At 38.1% G+C, this 23,679-nt stretch overlaps 1 protein-coding gene across 2 annotated transcripts in view; it reads left to right on the top strand.

Annotated features, from left to right (window-relative positions):
* Positions 1 to 23,679, top strand: part of SCAPER (S-phase cyclin A-associated protein in the ER) — a 419,465-nt gene that overhangs the window by 66,955 nt on the left and 328,831 nt on the right. For both annotated transcript variants that reach the window (XM_010843297.1, XM_010843296.1), the window contains exon 6: positions 21,414 to 21,514. In XM_010843297.1, coding sequence (XP_010841599.1) covers positions 21,414 to 21,514 — 101 coding nt within the window. The remainder of the gene's footprint in view (positions 1 to 21,413; positions 21,515 to 23,679) is intronic.

Genomic DNA, 23,679 nt, shown 5'->3' with positions numbered 1-23,679 from the left:
ACCCTTTACCAGCATCTCCCTATTTCCCCTGTCATTTGTAGCCACTATGCTTCTGTCGGCTTCTGTGAATGCATCAGGTTTTTCTTTGTTTTGATTTTTTAAGATTATCCTTGTTGTTGTTTGCATTACCTAATTGTGTACTTTTATATTCTGTGCAAGATTTGGTAGAAAATTGTCTTGATATATAGTCCTAGGCGAGAAATTAAAAGATAGGTACGTGCGCGCACACACACACACACACACACACAATTTATTAAAAGATCTCTCTTGGCTGCGTTCTCCATTGGTACTGTAGGTGGCATTAGTGAGATTTTCACATTCTTTGGTTTCATGTTTAATGTCTTTAATTGGACATTGCCCCTTTTCTACTGAGATCACTCTCCTCATCACTCTCCTCATCAGCTTTGGTGAGGGGAAAGTGAGATTGATGGCTAACCGTAAACAACTCGGGGTGGGATTGGGATGTCGTTGTAAGGTGTGTTTTCTAATTTTAGATAACCTTGTGTTTGTAATAGGATGTTAAACAGACACGTAGCATAATCTGTCTCTGAAAATGCACTGGGAAGCCTGGCCTTTTAGTAGATACAAACTATGTGCTATATTTATACTAAATAAAATTATTTTGAGAAAAATCAGGATGATACCTATTCATAGAAAGATTACAGAGGCAGCTTCTGTTTCTACAGTGAACATGGTTAAAAATCTTGGAATTCATTATTTAACCTTTGAAATATATGAAGAGTCAAAGCAAAATTATATGTTGAAACAATAGCTGTGTTTCCTGTAAAATTGGAAACAGCCAAAATATGTTTTAGACTGACTTAAAAATATGACTCAACAGAAACAGGTTTCAGAATGAACAGTGATTGAAATCATCCAAGTTTATGCTTTGGTTGTCACAATTAATATTGTTACTATCAGCATATAAAACTTTTTTATGTTTTAAAATATTTTTAAGGAAAATCATATTGTTCGGGTGTAGTCTCCACTCCTTGTTTTCCATTTCAACCTGCAGGGAACTGGATGTGTGGCTCTGGGATACTGGGGACCCCGTGGAATATAGAGACTGGTACCTGCATCTCCCTTAGAGATTTCATGGCATAACAAGCTTGCTGGAGTAGCTCATGCCAGCTGGGCCTAGAGGGACTTCAGGGTAGTAAGCTTTCTTTGGAAGGAGTTAGGATGGGACTTGTCACTGATCGAGTAAAGAGGACCCCCAGTGCATCTCATGATTTCTGTGAGGGAAGGATTTTAGCCATTGGTGAAGATGTTGGAGTAATAGGGACTTCTTATGAGGACACTTGGTGAGGTATCAGTAGAATATACCAAAGTCTGATAGAGTTGAGGCAGATCTTGCTTTGGGCAGAGGGAGCCAGGGTGAAGCTGACCACCGCCTAGAGAATCATGAATGCTCCCTGTGCAGAAATTACCATGTACTGCAGAGATCAGTAGGGACTACTCACTTCACATTGATCCAGAGAAAGATTAGGGACGCATCTTTGCCTGGCAGCACTTGATTTTGTTGTTGGTCAGCATCATCTTAGTCCCTGGAGAAGGACTGGCTGATGACTATTGAAGATCCATCACTAATATCTGGTAAGCTCTATAAGTGGAATATTGCTCTGTTCCCACAACTGCCACTTATGGCAGGGACATAAGTTTGTGAATGTAGGATAGTGTTAAGGGGTACAGAGGAGGAAGAGAGGAACGACTCTGTGAAAATAAACCATGTTCTTCCCCCTCACAGGCATCTGCTAAAGGCTATCTAATTCTCACTTGTGCTAGGTTGTCAGACAACAATAGGCAGATTGTATGAAGATAGGATTTAAAAATTAAACTTGGATAATTGAATGTGACTGAAAAATTGTGGATTTCACTGAGCATACTCAGCAGGTTAAGGATTCAGCTGAGTAGCTACTTATATGTGGAAAAAGATAAAAGTATTCTATGTTTATATCTCAATAGTTGAGACTTCTCATTTCAACAAGTTAAGTCAGGATCAAAATGAGATGTGAGAAAATGCTTAGAAAAGTATAACATACAATAAAAAGAAAATAAATTTTATAGTTAGATGAAAGGAGAAGTCACAGATGGAGAAAGGGGAATGTAGATCCAGGACAGAGAAGAATCATTATAGAAGCAGGAAGAATATAGGAGAATAGGAATGTCCCCAAGGCCATGGAAGAAGAAGGAGTGGTACATAGGTTAAGAATGCCTGCAGTTGAGAGAAAGCTCGGCATTCAAGAGGGACAAGAACAGATGGGATCAAGGTGGAAACTTGTGATAAGAATTTGGAATTCCATTTGAGCGGTTCTTTGCCCTTTTATATTTTCAAGAAGTAGGAGGTGTGAGGTTGGAAGTTGGAAGAGGGTGGAAAGATCTGAAATAACTGTGATGGAGAATGAAGGGCAGACTTTTGGAAGCCACGGGGTTGCCCAGCAACCTTGAAGGTCACAGTTGAGACTGGAAATTCTTCTCTTTTCTGTATGTTCAGTTTTCCTTATTAGAGTCTTCTCCCATCAGCACACTACTCGCTTATTTCTCTTCCATTCTAATCTACAACAATAAAAACAACAAGAAGAAACCCCCAAAACCTATCTCTGTTTTACTTATCCTTTCATCCACTGTCCCAGACCCCATTTTCCTCTCTCCTTCTTAGCCAAGTTTCTTAGAAGACAGCTGCCTTTTTGCGGCCTCCATTCCCTTTTCTCTCAGGAACTCATTTGTCTACTCCAACCTGGTGTCACATCCCTATCAGAGCTCCTGTTAAACTCTTATTAAAGTCACTCAGTGTTGCTCGGTGGGTGTTTTTCAGTCCCTCCCTTGATCTCTGAGTAGCATTTCACTCTGTTGGCCACGCCGCACTTTCAGCACTCTCTCCTTTGGCTTTTATAGAACCACCACTGCTAGCTTTCTTCCTTCTTTGTTGGTTGCTGCCTCTGCTTCCTCTTTGTTGGCTTTTCCTTTTCCACCTGACCTTTAGCTTTTGGGAATTCATTAAGGCTCGTCTTAAACCATCTTCTTTTCTCACTATTAGTTTCTCCCTCTGCGTTTTCTCCATGCCATGGCTTAATTTATTGTTGATTTCCTGATGATTCTTAAATTTATATCTCTAGCCTATACTTTTCTTCTAATTTTCAGACTTGTATATCCAAATAGCCTTGTTCGCATCTCCACTTGGATATTTCATAAGCATGTCAAACTGATGTATATAGAAACAAGTTCAGGATGACTCCCTCTACCCTAAACCTGGAGATATATTTTTCTTCCCTGAATTGGCAGGTAGTCCCCCCATCTCCCCCCCTTCACCCCACACCAGCCACTGTCCAATGAATGGACCTCTTTGAGTTCAATTCAGTTCAGTCACTAAGTCGTGTCTGACTCTTGACAACCCAATGGACTGCAGCACACCAGGCTTCCCTGTCCCATCACCAACTCCTAGAGCTTACTCAAACTCATGTCCATTGAGGTGGTGATGCCATCCAACCATTTCATCCTCTGTTGTCCCATTCTCCTCCTGTCTTCAACCTTTCCCAGCATCAGGGTCTTTTCCAGTGAGTCAGTTCTTTGCATCAGATGGCCAAAATATTGGAGTTTCAGCTTCAGCATCAGTCCTTCCAATGAATATTCAGGACTGATTTCCTTTAGGATGGACTGGTTTTATCTCCTTGCTGTCTAAGGGACTCTCAAGAGTCTTCTCCACCACCACAGTTCAAAAGTATCAATTCTTCGGTGCTCAGTTTTCTTTATAGTCCAGCTCTCACATCCGTACTGGAAAAGCCATAACTTTGACTAGATAGACCTTTGTTGGCAAAGTCCTGTCTCTGCTTTTTAATACTCTTTGAGTATTACCTCCTAAATCTTTCCAACCTGTCCACTTCTCTTATTCTCTACTGCTACCATTCTAGTCCAAGCTGCCATTATCTTAGTGAAATCCCTGGATCACAATTGAAATCTTTTAGCAGGACTCCCTGCATCCTTCCAATCCATTCTCTATACGATAGACAAACTGATTCTTAAAAAAAACAAATATGAGCTCTGATTTCTTTGATTATAGCTCCTCAGAAGTTTCCCAATGCTCTGTGCATTAAAATCTCCAGCCTGACCTTCAAATCTTGAGTGAGTTGAATTGTGTAAACCTCATTTCACACCATTTTTCTCTCCTCCCTTCTGCCTCATTTAAACGAGCCTTCTTTCGATTACTCAAACATGCCAGGTACCCACAAGTCTTCAGACCTTTCCACATTCTGATTTTTTTTGCCGAGACACTCATCCTCATTCTTCTTGCCCAGCACCTCTTCACCTCCCCCATCCCTTTTACGTAACTCCCATTTCTAGTATAGGTTTCAATTTAAGGTCACTTTCTCAGGGGAGCTTATCATGTTTCAGACTAAATCAGGTTCCCTGCTAATATAGAGTTCACCCTCATATCTGCATAGGATTGGTTCCAAGACACCTCTCCTACTCTTGCCATGTGGATACCAATATCCACGGATGCTCAAGCCCCTTTTATAAAATGATGTAATACATTCAGCCCTGGATATCCATGGGTTCTGCTTGGGCACATATGGCATGACTGTACTGTCATAGCATACTTTCCCTAGAAACATTTTATCATAGTTGAAACTACATAATTGTTTATTTTGTTGTTCTTATATCTGTCTTCCTTGCTGCTACTGCTAAGTCACTAAAGTTGTGTCCGACTTTGTGCGACCCTGTAGATGGCCGCCCACCAGGCTCCCCCATCCCTGGGATTCTCCAGGCAAGAACACTGGAGTGGGTTGCCATTTCCTTCTCCAATGCATGAAAGTGAAAAGTGAAAGTGAAGTCGCTTAGTCATGTCCGACTCTTTTCGACCCCATGGACTGCAGCCTACCAGGCTCCTCCATCCATGGGATTTTTCAGGCAAGAGTACTGGAGTGGGGTGCCATTGCCTTCTCCTTCTGTCTCCCTTACTAGACATTAAGCTCCCAGCAGACAGAAACCACACTGTCTCATTTACCACTCTGTCATCAGTTCTTGAAACTGGAACTGGAACATAGTAATAGATAAATACTATGTAATTAAATAGTAAATAGATGTTAAATGTCTGTGTGAAGCAATGAGACTACATATGTTGTTGGGGTAAAGATACGTCTACACAGTTATGTGATTCCCTTCTACCCTGATGGAATACTTACTAGCATTCAGTCACTTGCTAAAAATGCCCAAAGATGGTGGGTAGATGAATTAGTCATGAGTTGGAATTTTTAAGGCAGATTCAGTGGAATATCATTAAGTAAAGGATTGAAGAAATTAAGAGAATAGTTGGACTAGTGGACCATGGAACTGAAGTTTCATGGGGAAGGAAATGGTTATCACAGAAGCCTGATAGATGGGAGAAAGTAAAGAAGTTAAGTATTTGCAAATATCCTTTGGACAAGATAGGAGTAGGTAAAGTGGATTCTCTATAGATAAAAATTAATGTTTATATTTTTAAAGTTACTGTTTACATACTCTAAATTATTAGCTTGTTTTTTTAATGTCCTTGATCTCTCAGGCACTGAAATATTTTAGTCTCCCACTACTATTGTAATTTCTTCAATATCTCTTTGAATTTCTGGGATTTTTTTGCTTTACACATTTTACTGTCTTATTATTAATTATATGTGTTATATTTTTTAAATTTAATTTAATTTTAAACTTTTTATTTTATATTGGAGCATAGTCAATTAGCAAGGGAATGCTCAAAATCCTTCAAGCCAGGTTTTAACAGTACATGAACTGAGAACTTCCAGATGTACAAGCTGGATTTAGAAAAGGCAGAGGAACCAGAGATCAAATTGCCAACACGTGCTGGATCATAGAAGAAGCAAGGGAATTCCAGAAAAACATCTACTTCTGCTTCATTGACTATGCTAAAGCCTTTGATTGTGTGGACCACAACAAACTGTGGAAAATTCTTAAAGAGATAGGAATACCAGACCACCTTACCTGCCTTCTGAGAAACCTGTATGGAGGTCAAGAAGCAATAGTTAGAACCAGACATGGAACAACAGACTGGTTCAAAGTTGGGAAAGGAGTACATCAAGGCTGTATATTGTCACCCTGCTTATTTAACTTCTATGCAGAGTACATCATGTGAAATGCTGGGCTGAATGAAGCTCAAGCTGGACTCAAGATTGCTGGGAGAAACCACATAAACTCAGATATCCAGATGACACCACCCTAATGGCAGAAAACAAAGAGGAACTAAAGAGCCACTTAATGAAGGTGAAAGAGGAGAGTGAAAATCTGGTTTAAAACTCAATATTCAGTAAACAAAGGTCATGACATCCAGTCCCATCAGATCAGATCAGATCAGTCGCTCAGTCGTGTCCGACTCTTTGCGACCCCATGAATTGCAGCACGCCAGGCCTCCCTGTCCATCACCAACTCCTGGAGTTCACTCAGACTCACGTCCATCGAGTCAGTGATGCCATCCAGCCATCTCATCCTCTGTTGTCCCCTTCTCCTCTTGCCCCCGATCCCTCCCAGCATCAGAGTCTTTTCCAATGAGTCAACTCTTCGCATGAGGTGGCCAAAGTACTGGAGTTTCAGCTTTCGCATCATTCCTACCAAAGAAATCCCAGGGCTGATCTCCTTCAGAATGAACTGGTTGGATCTCTTTGCAGTCCAAGGGACTCTCAAGAGTCTTCTCCAACACCACAATTCAAAAGCATCAATTCTTAGGCGCTCAGCTTTCTTCACAGTCCAACTCTCACATCCGTACATGACCACAGGAAAAACCATAGCCTTGACTAGACAGACCTTTGTTGGCAAAGTAATGTCTCTGCTTTTGAATATGCTATCTAGGTTGGTCATAACTTTCCTTCCAAGGAGTAAGGGTCTTTTAATTTCATGGCTGCAGTCACCATCTGCAGTGATTTTGGAGCCCAGAAAAATAAAGTCTGACACTGTTTCCACTGTTTCCGCATCTATTTCCCATGAAGTGATGGGACCCGATGCCATGATCTTTGTTTTCTGAATGTTGAGCTTTAAGCCAACTTTTTCACTCTCCTCTTTCACTTTCATCAAGAGGCTTTTTAGTTCCTCTTCACTTTCTGCCATAAGGGTGGTGTCATCTGCATATCTGAGGTTATTGATATTTCTCCTGGCAATCTTGATTCCAACTGTGTTTCTTCCAGTCCAGCGTTTCTCATGATGTACTCTGCATATACGTTAAATAAACAGGTGACAATATACAGCCTTGATGTACTCCTTTTCCTATTTGGAACCAGTCTGTTGTTCCATGTCCAGTTCTAACTCTTGCTTCCTGACCTGCATACAGATTTCTCAAGAGGCAGGTCAGGTGGTCTGGTATTCCCATCTCTTGAAGAATTTTCCACAGTTTATTGTGATCCACACAGTCAAAGGCTTTGGCATAGTCAATAAAGCAGAAATAGATGTTTTTCTGGAACTCTCTTGCTTTTTCCATGATCCAGCGGATGTTGGCAATTCATGGCAAATAGATGGGGAAAAAATGGAAACAGTGACAGACTTTATTTTTTTGGGCTCCAAAATCACTGCAGATGCTGACTGCAGCTATGAAATTAAAACATGCTTGCTCCTTGGAAGAAAAGCTATGACAATCCTAGATAGCATATTAAAAAGGAGAAACATGACTTTGTCAACAAAGGTTCGTATAGTCAAAGCTATGGCTTTTCCATTAGTCGCATATGGATGTGAGAGTTGGACCATAAGAAAAGCTGGATGCTGAAGAACTGATGCTTTTGAATTGTGATGTTGGAGAATACTCTTGAGACTCCCTTGGACTGCACGAACAAACCAGTCAATCCTAAAGGAAATCAACTGTGAATATTCATTGCAAGGACTGATGCTGATGCTGAAACTCCAATACTTTGGCCACCTGATGTGAAGAGCCAGCTCACTGGAAAAGACCTTGATGCTGGGAAAAGTTGAAGGCAGGAGGAGAAGGGGACAACAGAGGATGAGATGGTTGGATGATGTCATCGACTCGGACATGAGTTTGAGCAATCTCAGGGAGATAGTGAAGGACACGGAAGCCTGGTGTGTTGCAGTCCATGGGCTAGCAAAGAGTCAGACACAACTGAACAGCAACAGCAGTGTTGATTTTGAGCATTATAATAATCGTTTTGAGCATTTTTGTCTACTTACACTTAGTCACAATAGGTCTCTCGGTTTTCATAATGGGAAATAGCATAAGAGCATCTAGTCCAGCAACTTCCAAATGAGTTGCGATTAAAAATTAGTTAGCCACTGAAGCAACATATTTGTATCACTACCCAGGCAACTGCAAATTTTGTTTATCCAAAAAGATCCTGGTAAGGATTAAATTATAGGAGAATGCTTTTCATTAGCAGATTTTCATTTGGTAGGCTTTTATTTGTTGAATATATTATGTATGTATTCTTTTTCCAGCTTGCTTATATTGAGAATTAAGGGGAGATATTTGAAAGAGGTGAATGATAAAGGAATGAAGATGACTGGGTCAATAATATTATTAGACAGTTTTTGAAAGTGATTTATTTGCCATTTTGCTTTCAGATGATTTCTTTTTTAAAAATTAGATTAGCAGTTTAAAAAAATGCTTTTTAAAACTTGTTTCACTTTTTGTAAAGCATTTTCTTTTTGTAAGAGTCCCTTCATCACTGACTTCTCATGTGATGGTTATTTCCACTTCTTTCATCATCACAGAGGGCACAACTGTGCTCATTCCTGCAGCTGAGTTGGAGGGCTGTATTGATGTCTGGGCCCAAGGGTCTGTGCACCTAGTATTGTGTGTCAGAAGGACAGAGGGATGGCGCCAACCATCCTGCTGTGCGCCAGTAACTAGAATTAGTTACAAACCGATCGAATCCGTTGCAGCCAATTGGTAAACTAATTGGTAATTTTAGCTGTACATCTATATGTAGTTATCTGAATGCCTATAACGTTACTTTCAGAGCCACTTTTGTTCTGTTCATCCTGCTTAACAAAATAGCCTTCATAGCTGCAAGGAGAAAGATGTGCATCAGTGACTGGGAGGCTGCTCCAGCTGCTTGTCTTGTTTGTATTCCCTTGTTCGTAAAACATGACTCAGGTTACAGCTGCATGGTACCACTCTGATCATTTCTGATAACGGTGAGCTAAACATTCCTTAAAATAGGTTGTTTAAGCCACCAAATGCACTTTCTCTGTGCCAACTTGTATCAGAGGTATAGCTGCTTTTATTCTTGCCTTTTAGGGGGTTTCTTCTTTTCTTTCAGTGAAAAGGGAAATCAGTAGACAACTTTTAAAGGAAATTATTGGGAATTAAATCTTTCTGTGCCCTAAAGTAGATCGCTTAAGTTAATGAATTTAATTAAAGAATTTGAATTGTATTAGAGTTGAGAAAAGGAAGTCAACTAAATTTTAAAAATTTTCCTTTTCCTGATCACAGAAAACTTTCATTACCAGTGATTTGGCAATAAGATTACCTTAGAAAGAAAATAAACAGTACTTCTATGTCAGGAGAGTCTTTTAAAGTAGAATATAATTTTTATGACTAAAGTGAGGTTGGTACTATATTTCATTTATGAATAACTTGGCATATATTTATTATTAGTCTTGGGTCTGGTTTCCAAAGTGTACCTGTATGTTTAAAAAAAAAAAATTTGTAAGTGAAAAGTGTTCTTGAGGTCTTTGAGGCCCACTGATACTAAACCATGAGTCCAGTACTTTGTTATGGAAAAGTAATATATTTTTAAAACAAATAACCGTCTTTATAGCTGGCTGTCATTTTCTGATCGTCATCTTCTGGGAGAATTGGAAAGTTGCCTTTTATAGTAAAGTGAGACTGGCATGTCTTTACAGTAAGATGAGAATACTATGATACTGGTAAAGTGAATACACTTTAAAGTTCTTTGTCTTAGCATTTAAGACGAAACATGGCAACTATGGCCAATTAAGCAATGTCCGCACATAGCTAAACCTGACATCAATTCCCTTTTGTCAGACGTGGAGTGGATTTTAGTGGCTTATGCTTTTAAATCTTTCTTGTGTAAAATTTTCATTGCTACTCTCATGTAAAACTAGTCAGTGCTAAGAAAAAAGTCTTTGCGAGATGAGTAGAATGTAGTGTCACAGTAATGTGATTTTGGATTTTCTAAAGAGGAAAATTAGAGTGCAGAAATAACTGAATTAGAAGTGATTCCTGTGAAATCCAGTCAGTTTGAAATGTATTTTGTAATTGGAGGCTTAGTGTCTGTGCAAATGCTGTATTTGATAAACAGAATGCAGGTAACCCATATTATTAAAACTGGTTTTACATCATGCATAATTATAATGGCCTTTGATATATTCAGCTTTGTATCATTTGCCTTAGAAATGCTGGTAAAATTTTAAACATTTACTTTTCCAAATATATTTCTTTTTAAACTGATGATTTCACATATATGTTAGCAGAATTAAAGATTATTTAAAAGACTAACAGTTATTATTTTTTAAATTTGATTTCAGAAAGCTTCAGTTTAGTAGTAAATGTAAAAAATGTTGATGAAGAACACTGGAGGGAAGCATGCCCTTGATAATGGATTTGCTAGTAACTTTTTTCATTCCTATCTTTTCTTCTTTTTATTTTTCTTGCTGCTGGTATAGAACATCTTGGAGGTATGACTTAGCAGAAAGAGCAGTGGGCCAGGAGTCAATGCAGTGGGGCTTGGGTTCTGTGCTGTCACAACCAGATCACTAAACTCATGTTATCTTAAAATTAAGTGGCTGACTATAGACTATGTGACTTCTTCATTCATAAGAGAATCCTCTGAAATTTACTCATTATGTAACATCTTTTGTCACTAATAGTTTTACTTATTCAGCCCATTCTTTAGAATAAAAATTTCTAAACAAGACTGGAGAGGGTAGAAATTTGCTTTAAGAGGGATTGTAGATTATAATTAATTTCTGTCATAAAGTACCACTGATAAATGTTACATTGGACATCTGAGGGAATAATCTTCTGTTTAATTCACTCAGGCTAAAGAGCAGCATTTGCTAGCATGCTATTGATGTTTCAAATCACTGAATACCTCTCTCTTCTGGTTTGAATTTCATTGATTCAGTGTTTTGACACATTGTGGATTTCTAACAAATTTTATTTTGGTGAGTAAATCATAGAATCTTAGAACTGTTAGTACAGTTGTCTAATCCACCTACCCATTATATGGTTACCCTTGACCGTATTCCCTCTGGTAAATAATTCTCTTTTTGAGACAGCTCTGGCAGGTGAAAATCTGTCATTTTCACTGAGTGTTCTTTGTTCTATAACTTGTATTTATGTGGAAATAATATAATCCCTTTTATGACAACCTCTCTTATGTGAAGATGTTTATCATACCATCCCATTAGTCTTTAAGCCTAGTCATCCAGTTCTTACTGTAGTTCCTACTATGATGTGATGTTAAAATCTTCCTTATTATCACACTTGGTTTATTGTGTTCTACTTTATCTATCTATCCTCCTTAAATTGTGCTTACCATGGCTTAGTGGCTAGCAAGTAGCTAGCAATAGAATTAGACTCTAGCTGATTAAATAGAAAAATTAATTCTTTGAGAGGACAGGTCACAGATTTGATACTAAAACCCATGAATCAGGGTTAGAAAATAGGCAGAAACCAGGGAGGTTCTACAGAGAAACATCTGGCTAGGATGTATTGCTGTTTTTTTAAATACCACCATTTCCTCTTTATCTTTGCCTTGCTTGCTTGAGATTCAGAGTCCCAGGCAAGTGAGTCTGATTGGTTAAGTTCCAATCATATTACTGTGCTTAACTGTCAAGTAGTAGAGAGCAGGAAGATCTTCTCCTTTTATGTCTGTACAAAAACCCAATTCCCCAAACTAGAAAGAGAGTAGAAATTCAGGTTAGCAGTAAAAAAAATGTTTCACATAGACAGAAAGCCCACAGAGGAAGTGGTCTCATTTTACCTTATGCTGATCAGACCCCCAGCCTTTTCATAGTTGCTATTATAATTGTATTATTGAAGTGTGAGGCCATATTCAGTTTTTCCTCTGGCTCAGCAAACTATTTACTCAACTTGAGTTTAGTGTCAAGTGAAATTACAGTCTTTTTTATATGTGTCATGTGTTGTTAAGACCAACCTGCTCTGACTGATATTTTACTTGCACAGTTAGTTACTGGATCAAAGGGTAGAATCAGAAACTTATCATTTAAAAATATCTCATCTTTTTAGATTTGCCACATTACTATAACCTGTCCATGCTGCCCAATAGAAATATAACATGAGCCACATATGTACTTCTAAATTTCCTACTTGTTACATTAAAAAGACAAAAAGAAACATATGAAAATAACTTACATAATATTTTAAATTTAACCCAATACATCAAAAATTATTTCAACATGTAATGAGTATGAATATTATTATTTTTACTATGATCATTATTATTAAGATATTTTACATTCTTTCTTTTTGGTCAGAGTCTAAGTTCAGAGTAGCTGCCTTTCATGTACTTGATAACCACGTGTGGCAAGTGATTACCATATTGAACAATGCAGATTTATATATTTTTTGAATTCTTTTGTCTGTGGTGGACTTATTTCATTTGTAAATAAGTGAATGAGCATACCCTGTATTTCTTTATCAAATACCCTGTATTTCTTTTATCATAACTGGTAAAAATGTTTGGATAGAGGGACTTTTCGTATCTCTGAGGATAACTGGAAGAGCTAGGTGATAAATAATAAATCTACAGACAGCTTAGGGAGAGTGAAGAATTCTTAAGCAGAAGAATAGTAGGAGCACGATCCAGGAAAAGATAGAAATCCTTAGGGGGAAGTCTCAGCAATAGTAATCTGAGTAATTTATTGGTCAGAGGACAAATTATAGTAGAAATTAGGAAATATTTTGAACTGAATAACAAAAATAATATATGTGAGATGGAGCCTAAGTCATATCTGAAGGAAACTTTATAGTGCTGCTGCTGCTACTGCTGCTAAGTCGCTTCAGTCGTGTCCGACTCTGTGCGACCCCATAGACAGCAGCCTACCAGGCTCTGCTGTCCCTGGGATTCTCCAGGCAAGAACACTGGAGTGGGTTGCCATTTCCTTCCCCATTGCATGAAAGTGAAAAGTGAAAGTGAAGTTGCTCAGTCGCAACCGACTCGTGGCGACCCCATGGACTGTAGACCACCAGGCTCCTCCATCCATGGGATTTTCTAGGCAAGAGTACTGGAGTGGCTTGCCATTGTCTAAAATGCATATAATTTCTGGAATAAAATAAAGGCTGAAAGCCAATGATCAAAATATCCAGCTTAAGAAGTTAGGGGAAAAAGTAAACTAAACCCAGAGACATCAGAAGGAAGAAAATGATAAAGAGCAGAAATTAATAAAATAGAACGGTCATACATCAGACATTATCATCAAAGTCAGAAGCTGCTGCTGTGGTTAATCAAGAAAAGAAATTAGAAAGTATGGAAACTAGTATCAGTGATGAAAAAGATAATATTACTACTAACATTGCTATCAGATATGAAAAAGGTAACTGACTGCAGGTCCTATAGAACATTAAAAAGACAAGAGATCCTTCTCTATTCTCTTGTTCTCCCACCTCATTAAAAAAAATATGGATTAGAAGTAGCTGGCAGATGTGGGTTGGTCGCATAAGAAATATTAAGAAAATAAGATATTGAATATAAAGGGAATAAAATTTCTCATTTTCAGAGAAAGGATTTACAATATGGAAAGGGAGAAGTTTAGAATGAACTATAGGTGATTGATGTGAAGAGCTGACTCACTGGAAAAGACCCTGATGCTGGGAAAGATTGACGGCAAGAGGAGAAGGGGAAGACAGAGGATGAGATGGTTAGATAGCATCACTGACTCAATGGACATGAATTTGAACAAACTTAGGAAGATAATGAAGAACAGGGAAACCTGGCCTGCTGCAGTTCACGGTGTCACAAAGAGTCAGACGCTGCTTAGCGACTGAACAACAACAACAAATAGGTGATTGAATTTGGAAGCATTGGTATGAGCTTAAATTTCTTTTAAAATACCTGTACACAGCTAGGTACAGAAATAGGTGTAGATGTGTTCATGTGTATGTTTGTTTTTCTACTGTCTGCTTTTGCTTCATTGACTACACCAAAGCCTTTGAATGTGTGGATCACAACAAAATGGAAAATTCTTAAAGAGATGGGAATATGAGACCACCTTCCCTGCCTCCTGAGAAACCTGTATGCTGAACAAGAAGCAGCAGTTAGAATGGGACTGGTTCAAAATTAGGAAAGGAGTACATTAAAGCTGTATATTGTTACCCTGATTATTTACTTATATGCAGAGTACATCATGCGAAATGCTAGGCTGGGTGACTTACAAGCTGGAATCAAGAGTGTGGGGAGAAATATCAATAATCTTAGATGTGCAGTTGATACCACTTTAATGGCAGAAAGCAAAGAGAACTAAAGAGCGTCTTGATGAGGGTGAAAGAGGAGAGTGAAAAACTGGTTTAAAACTCAACATTCAAAAAACAAAGATCATGGCCATCCATTCCCATCACTTCATGGCAAATAGATGGGAAAAAGTGGAAACAGTGACAGATTTTATTTTCTTGGGCTCCAAAATCACTGTGGACAGTGACTGCAGGCATGAAATTAAAAGACACTTGCTCCTTGGAAGAAAAGCTATGACAAAACCTAGACAGCGTATTAAAAAGCAGAGACATCAGTTTGCTGACTAAGATCCATCTCCTCAAAGCTATGGTTTTTCCCATAGTCATGTATGGATGTGAGAGCTGGACCATAAAGAAGTCTGAGCGCAGAAGAATTGATGCTTTCAAACTGTGGTTTGAAAAGACTTGTGAGTGTCCCTTGGACAGCGGGGAGATAAAACCAGTCAATCCTAAAGGAAATCAATCCTAAATATTCATTGGAAGGACTGATGTTTAAGCTGAAGTTTCAATACTTTGGCCACTTGAATCAAAGAGCCAGCTAATTGGAAAAGACCCTGATGCTAGGAAAGATTGAGGGCAGGAGGAGAAGGGGGCGACAGAGGATGAGATGGCTGGATGGGTCACCACCTCAGTGGGCATGAATTTGAGCAAACTCCACGAGATAGCAACTGAACAACAACAACTGGGAGTGCCCTGAAGCTCTGACGCACCAGTATCAGTGAGCACGTTAAATACCTGATCTTTAGGTATTTATATCACTTAGGTCAATATATCAGTCTCCAATGAAAAGAACTAGAACTGCTTAGAGAAACGGCTGATTCCAGGGCAGGGCCAGCGAAAATACAGGATGAGCCTGAAAAATCTTTTTGTGACAGAAAGTAGGAAATGATCTGACGCAATGGTAACATGTCAGAAATACTTAAGAGCCAGCATCAGCAACTTCCCATTTGCCAAATCTAGGACAATTCAAGTATTAAAATAAACAATGATAGTAATGGATCATTGAAGAATATAGAAATTGATGAATCCATACTATTATGAATAAGTAAATTAATAAATAGTCAAATAAGGGAAAGCACCTTTTCTATAATAGAATGCTAAGTAATAAATGTAGAAGGAATGATGGAATTAGAAAACCATTATTTAGAAATTATAATAATAATTTATCCAGGCAAGAATCACCAATGGATCTTAAATTAGTGAAATTTGTTGAAGAACATGATATTTATAGTTATAGAATATCTCCCTAAAAGGTAGCTTTCAAGTACAGAGAAAAATAGGAAGTTTAAGCAGGGAGTTGTTAGATACCACTTATCAAATTATCAAATTTATTATCATTAGTAATAGGACATATACATAGTGGGTGCCTCTTTATATTAGGCACTGAGAAGACCACAGCATCACTAATGTGGTATTCCTGATAATTCATTTAATTTGACCTTAAATTGATTGACATATTACAAAATAACTGCCTGTATTCTTTAAAAATATGAGGTCATGAACGACTGAGGAAGAGCAGTAATAGAATGAAAAAGACAGGACAGTTAAATACAAGTGTGATTCTCAGTAGGACCTTGGATTAGATTATTTTTCTTCTCTAAAGCCACCCTGATTATTTAACTTATATGCAGAATACATCACATGAAATGCCAGGCTAGATGGCTCACAAGCTGGAATCAAGATTGAAGGGAGAAATATCAATAACCTCAGATATTATGCAGATGACCCTAATGGCAGAAAATGAAAAGCAACTAAAGCGTTTTTTTTTTTTTCTTTTTGATGAAGGTGAAAGAGTAGAGTGAAAAGCTGGGTTAAAACAAACATTCAAAAAATGAAAATCATGGCATCCAGTCCCATCACTTCATGGTAAATGGGTGGGGGATAAATGGAAACAGTGAGAGATTTTGTTTTCTTGGGCTCCAAAATCACTGCGGTTGGTGACTGCAGGCACAAAATTAAAAGATAGTTGCTTTTTGGAAGAAAAGCTATGACAAACCTAGATAGCATATTGAAAAGCAGAGACATCACTTTGCCAAGAAAGGTCCATCTAGTCAGAGCTATGGTTTTTCCAGTAGTCATGTACAGATGTGAGAGTTGAACCCTCAAGAAGGCTGAGCACTGAAGAATTGATGCTTTCAAAGCTGTAGTGCTGGAGAAGACTCTTGAGAGTCCCTTGTTTAGCAAGGAGATGAAACTAGTCAGTCCTAAAGGAAATCAATTCTGAATATTCACTGGAAGGACTGATGCTTAAATTGAAGTTTCAGTACTTTGACCAGCTGATGCAAAGAGCTGACTCATTGGAAAGGACCCTGATATTGGGGAAAATTTAGGGGAGGAGGAGAAGGGGGCGACAGAGGATGAGATGGTTGGATGGCATCATTGACTCAGTGGACATGCTGGTGCTGCTGCTACTGCTGCTAAGTCGCTTCAGTCCCGTCCGACTCTGTGCGACCCCATAGATGGCAGCCCACCAGGCTCCACTGTCCCTGGGATTCTCCAGGCAAGAACACTGGAGTGGGTTGCCATTTCCTTCCCCAATGCGTGAAAGTGAAAAGTGAAAGTGAAGTCACTTTGAAAACTTTGAAGAAAACATAGATGTAAATCTTTGTAACCTTGGAGTAGGCAGTACTTTCTCAAATGTTATACCCAGAGCACAAGTAACCAAATGAATATGTAAATTGAACTTTATCTAAATTTAAAACTTACATGTGTTATTAGGACACTCACAAGTAAAGAGACAGCTCACAGAATGAGAGAAAATATTTTCAAACAATATGTCTGATATGTTTAATATACAAAATATATGAAAAATTCCTGCAGTTCAAAAATAAAAAAGACAAATAGCCCAGTTAAAAAATGGGCAAAGAATTTGAATAGACACTTTTGCATAGATGATATACAAATGTCCATAAACACATGAATATGTGCTCAACATTTTTAGTCATCAGGGAAAATCAAATAAAAACAACAGTATCGCTTTACTGTCATTAGGTTGACTAGAGTCAAGAAGTCAGAAAATAGCATATGTTGGTAAGGATTGAAGGAGATGCAACCCTCTCATATTGCTAGTGGCAATGTAAAATGGTACAGCTACTGGTGAAAAAAATTTTGGTAGTTAATGTTAAATGTTAGAGTTACCATATGGCCCAGGAAATCCACTTCCATTTATATACCCAAGAGAATTAGAAACATGTGTTCACATAAAACCTTGTACATGAATGTTCACAGCCAGCAGCATTCATAATAGGAAAAAAGTGAGAACAGCCTAAATATCCATCAACTGAAAGTGAATAAAAGAAGTTGTGTTTACACAGTTATTTAGTTATAGAAAGGAATGGAGTACAGATGCATGCTACCAGGTAGATGAGCCTTGAAAACATTCAGTTCAGTTCAGTTGCTCAGTTGTGTCCAACTCTTCACGACCCCATGGACCACAGCACACCAGGCCTCCCTGTCCATCACCAACTCCCAGAGCCTCAAACTCACCTCCACTGAGTTGGTGATGCCATCCAACCATCTGATCCTCTGTCGTCCCCTTCTCTTCCTGCCTTCAGTCTTTCCCAGCATCAGGGTCATTTCAGATGAGTCAGCCCTCCGCATCAGGTGGCCAAAGTATTGGAGTTTCAGCTTCAACATCAGTCCTTCCAATGAACACTCAGGACTGATCTCCTTTAGGATGGACTGGTTGGATCTCCTTGCAGTCCAAGGGACTTTCAAGAGTCTTCTCCAACACCACAGTTCAAAAGCATCAATTCTTCTGTGCTCAGCTTTCTTTATAGTCCAGCTCTCACATCCATACATGACTACTGGAAAAACCATAACCTTGACGAGACGGATCTTTGTTGGTAAAATAATGTCTCTGCTTTTTAATATGCTGTCTACGTTGGACATAACTTTCCTTCCAAGGAGTAAGCATCTTTTAATTTCATGGCTGCAATCACCATCTGAAGTGATTTTGGAGCCCCCAAAATTAAAGTTAGCTACTGTTTCCACTGTTTCCCCATCTATTTGCCATAAAGTGATGGGACCGGGTGCCAGGATCTTCGTTTTCTAAATGTTGAGCTTTAAGCCAACTTTTTCACTCTCCTCTTTCATTTCATCAAGAGGCTCTTTAGTTCTTCTTCACTTTCTGCCATAAGGGTGGTGTCGTCTGCATATCTGAGGTTATTGTTATTTCTCCTGGCAGTCTTCCAGCTTTTGCTTCATCCAGCCCAGCATTTCTCATGAAAACATTATGCTAAAAGAAGCCGCCTTGAAAGACCACATATGATATGATTCTGTTTATATGAAATGTCCAGAACAGGCCAGTCCATAGATACAGAAGGTTGATCAGTGGTTTCCAAAGGCTGGGGAGAAGGGAAAATGGGGAATGACTGCTAAAGGTTTCTTTTGGGGGGTGATGAAAATGTTTTGGAATCAGTTGCATAATTCTGTGTATATATGGTGCACAGCTCTGAATTGCATAATTTAAAATGGTGAATTTTATAGTCTGTGAATTATATCTCAATAACAAATTGAGGGAAAAAAGCCTGTATTATGCAAATTCTTCTAGAACATAGAAAAATAGAGAATTCCTTTCAGCATGACTTTGATAACCAAAACCGTTATGAGAAAGGAAAATGTAGGCCACACTGAAGTACAGATGCTTAAGTCCTAAACCAGATAACGATGTATTGAATCTAGTGATTTGAAAATTGGACAGTACATCACAATCAAGTCAGGTTCTTTGCAGTCCTGCAGTGTTCCTTTAACATTTGAATATGAAATTAATGTTATTTACCAGATTAGATGAATGAAGATGAAAAATCATATGATCATGTCAGTGATTTTGGAAAAATACTTTGTGAAATTCAGCACCCATTCATGATAAAACTAGTAAACTGAGAATAAAAAGGAGCATCCTTAGTGACATAAGGAATCTTCCAAAAATTCTAGAGTAAACATCAAGCTTAATGCTGAGATGTTGAGAGCTTTCCTTCTGAAATTGTGAATGAGACAAGATCGGCCACTATCTTTATTTCTTTTCAGCCTTGTGCCAGCACAGGAATAAGAGAATAAGACATAAAAGATATGAGACGTGTGGAGAAAAGTATGTCATTATTTACAGATCACATATATATGTATACACACACAATAAACACACTTAGGAGATCCAGGAAAATCAGCATTAACTGAAAAAAAATTTAAAGCAACTACCATTTATTCTTAGGGTTGAGTCTAACAAAAGATATGTAAGACCTCTACACAGAAAAATATAATACATTATGAGTAAGATAAATATATAGCTCTATATATAAATATATAGAGCTATAGGTCTGTAAAGACTAGAAAAACAATGTTATAAGAATATCAGTTTTCTTTCAGTTCCTGTATAGAATCAGTGCAAATGCAATTAAAATTCTATTTTTTTTTACCCTTGAGAAGTTGACAAGCTGATTCTAAAATTTGTATGGAAATGCAAAAAGGGCTGGAATTTGCCTAGACAACTTTGAGGTCAAAGATAAAGTTGGAGAATTTACTGAATTTTGAGATTTATTTTAGAGCCGTAACAATGCATGATAATTTACTGCTGGTATAAGAATAGACCAATGTAACAGAAGAGATATTCTAGACACAGACCCATGCTTTAAAAGATAATTTTGGAGAAATCTTCCTGACCTTGTGATAGGAAAAGAATACATAAAAATAACACAAATAATATCAGTCTTTAGATAAAACAGTCATAAATTAGACACCTTAAAATTTGGAATTTCTGTTCATCAAAAGATTCCATTCCATTAGGAGAGTGAAAAGGCAAGCTTATATGTGCTGCACATAGAATCAACAATAGGCACATATCCAAAAGAAGTTCTTCTGCACATCAGAAAGAGAAAGACACTAGAAAAACAGGATGAGTCTTTAATAAGCACTTTACAAAAAGAAGTTGGCCAATAAGCATATGAAAAAGTGCTGACAATCATTAATAATCAGCGAAACACATACTAAAACCAAAATGAAACCATTGCAGCGTCATCAGCCAGAATGGCTCAGGTTAAAAACACAAAAAGAAGACCCAAAATGGACAATTCCAGGTATAGATGAGGGTTGCTGCTGGGTGTGGCAACCACTTTGGAAAATAGTTTGTTACTGTATATGCAAGTGGAACATAGGCCTACTCTGTGACTCAGCAGTTACACTCTTGATCATACACTCAACAGAAATAATACATATGTGCAGTGAACATGTACATGAGTAATAGCATATAACTTGTAATATCCCAAATTTGGAAATTACTTCAATATGCATCAACATTAGATTGTGTAAATATTAGGTAAATAAATATTAAAATAAATACCAACCAATAAATTTTGATAAACTGTAAATTGGGTAAATAAGTGTTAATAGAATACTGTTCAGTAGTGACCTTGGAATATGACAGTAAGTGAATGGCAGGTACGTTCTGCTATATGGATGAATCTGATAAACAAATGTATGACAGAAACCACAAAATAATACACAGTCTATGAGTTCATTTTATGAATTTCAAAATAAAACTCTTAGAAGTCAAAGCAGTGGTTACTTTGGTACAGTGATTAGGAGGGGGACATCAGGGAACTTTTATTAGAGACTGATGGTGTTAAATTTTTTGTCTTGGATGGTGGTTGCATGAGTCCTTACTTTGAAATAATTTATCAGTACATTTATGTTTCATGTACTTTTCTGTTTATTAAATATAGCAATAAAAAGATTAAAAAATATTCAGTTGAGAAAGTCTTGAGAAGGAATATCAATACCATCTCTTGGTCTTTAGACTGTGAGCTTCACTAATTTCTTACCAAACAGAATGAAAATAACCCCCTACGCCCAGATATTGGTAGGTTTTGCTGCTTCCTCAGTGAGGAGTTTTAGTGTAAAAATTATTAATTCCTAAGTCCTTTACTCTAAAATTTTTTTTCTTGAAGCTCTTTAGTTTCAGAATGGAATCTAATGTTTGTTTGTTTTGAATTAGGAGGTGCTGATGATGCTGGATAACTATGTAAGAGATTTCAAAGCATTAATTGACTGGATTCAACTTCAGGAAAAGCTGGAGAAGACAGATGCTCAAAGCAGGTAATGAATTCTGGTCTTTATATTTATAGCAGCTGGCAGATTCTAAAGCATTTATTAAAATTGACAGTGAACTTGACCTCAGCTTAACTGGAAACTTGTCTAAATCTAAAAGTTGGGAGCTGCATTTCTCAAGTTCAGTAACAAGTATTTTATTGGGTACCTACTAGTGCAAGGCACTTGTTATCTTGTACAGCAATGTAACTGCTGAGTAAGATATACTTACTACTTTCATGAATTTGTAGTCTAAGGGTGGGATAAAATAGAACTGATTACTATGAAAAAATTGTCAATATTATAGGTGTCCAGAGGACAGAGTCATATCTCCTTTGGGGAATAGATCAGGAAAGATTTTGAGGAGATTGTAGAAGTGTTTAAAAAATGTGATGGATTTTAATAAAGTTGGCCTTTCAGATGAAGGGAATAAGGACAGCTGTAGAAGTTCAGGGTGCATGTGAAGTGACAGTAAAGTAGGGAAAAGTATAGTATTTCTTCTTAAGGCAGTAGGCAGTGGGGGAAATTGATGAGACTAGGGGAGTAATGAAAGATCAGAGCTATTTTAGAAACCTTCGTTTGGAATCAGCACACACAGAGCTGCACTGTGCGCTGCTCACAGCACGCCTTCATTTGGAATCGGTCTCTGGGACTACTGTGGTGAAGAAAAACAGATGCAGTCCTGCCCTCATGAAGTGTGCAGTGCATTGACAGGAAACACTGAGGTTAAATACTTATCCGTGTACAAAGAGTCACCCTGAAGAAACATACTATACTTTGGGAGTATAGTAAAAGGTACCATCAACCAGTTGGTTAAGCCCAGGAGGATTTCCCCAAGGAGCTTATATTTCAGTGAGGCGGAATACCAAGAAGCAGTTAGCTTGACAAGGAGAAAAGAAAAATGTAATCCCAGGTAGAGGTGACAGTATAGGATATCCTGGAGGTACAAGAGAGCACAGAATAGTCCAGGAGTTCAGAGTTTAACAGTGTTGGAGTGAATAGAACAGGCAAAGAGTAGCATGAGATGAACCTAGAGAGGTAGGCGGAGACCAGATTATGTAGGACTTTGTAGACGTGATAAACACTTTAGTGTTTATTTTGGGCCATAAAGGTTTTTAAGTAAGGAAATTACATATCAGACTTGTTTGTTTGTTGTTTTTTTTTTAAAGATCTTTCTGACTGTAGTGTGGGAAGGTTGAGATTCAGCAGTATAGTTTATAGATTAGATGCTGGCTACTCAGGCTCGAGGAAGGGCAGTGGGGAGAGCCGAGACATATTCCAGAGATGGATAATCCAACTGTATTTAGTATTGTTTTGGTTATGTGCACAAGCAAAAGAACAATTTGCTATTTAGACTTAGAAGTAAAGCCTGAGCTTTTGTGAAGTGGGTCAATTCACATGAAGCTACAGTGATGCCCTTTTACCCAGAGAAAACAGGCCTAGGCTGATTCTTTTCCTTGGATTTAACCTTGGTTCAGTCTCAGTGAGTGGAGCTGTCCTGTGGAGAAGGCATCGTCCTAGTCTGTCAACCCCAGGGGAAAACCAAGTGAGTGAAGGAATCCCAAGGGAAAAATCCAGGAAGTCTTGGTTCCCAGGAAACCAAATTCAGGGAAACTAGTTGTCTTTGCAATAAGCAGTTTCACCTTTACCCCTTGATAATAGGTTATTAGTTTGGATGGGAGTGGGGAATACATTCTTTAGTGGGGTTGAACCAGATCATCATCCTCATTTGGAATTGGTGACTGTATTGCCCTTGAAAAGATAAGCAGAGGAAATCAGGTTCAAAGAAAACAGAATAGATGTACAGAGAGGGCAAAAATGAGGGGAATCGTCTGGTCTTTCAGAGTTTGAGAGTGTTGCTTTAAAGCCTGCCTCTTCCAGACCTAATCCCCATGAGCCACCTTGAGGATGTCCTTATCCTTGTAAGTTTATATCCTTGCAATAAATCTTTATTTTCTTTTTTATTTAGCTTTATGAAGTTTCTGTTCCTTGTATCCAAAAAGAGTCTGTAATGTAACTGTCAATGCATTATAGAAGCTAACTAGTTTTTTTTTCTTGCTTGCGAACTCCAGGCTAGCAGTGGCTATGTTGAAGATTGAGAAAGATTCTGAGGCCAACTCCAAGCTTAACAGCTATGCCTATCTGGGCACCATGGTTCAAAAATATACCTGAGG

The sequence above is a fragment of the Bison bison genome, unplaced genomic scaffold, assembly GCF_000754665.1.
Source record: "Bison bison bison isolate TAMUID 2011002044 unplaced genomic scaffold, Bison_UMD1.0 scf7180017864181, whole genome shotgun sequence".
Classification (NCBI taxonomy): domain Eukaryota; kingdom Metazoa; phylum Chordata; class Mammalia; order Artiodactyla; family Bovidae; genus Bison; species Bison bison.
The sequence above is the reverse complement of the archived record's forward strand: the minus strand, read 5'-3'. Positions and strand labels throughout refer to the sequence as shown.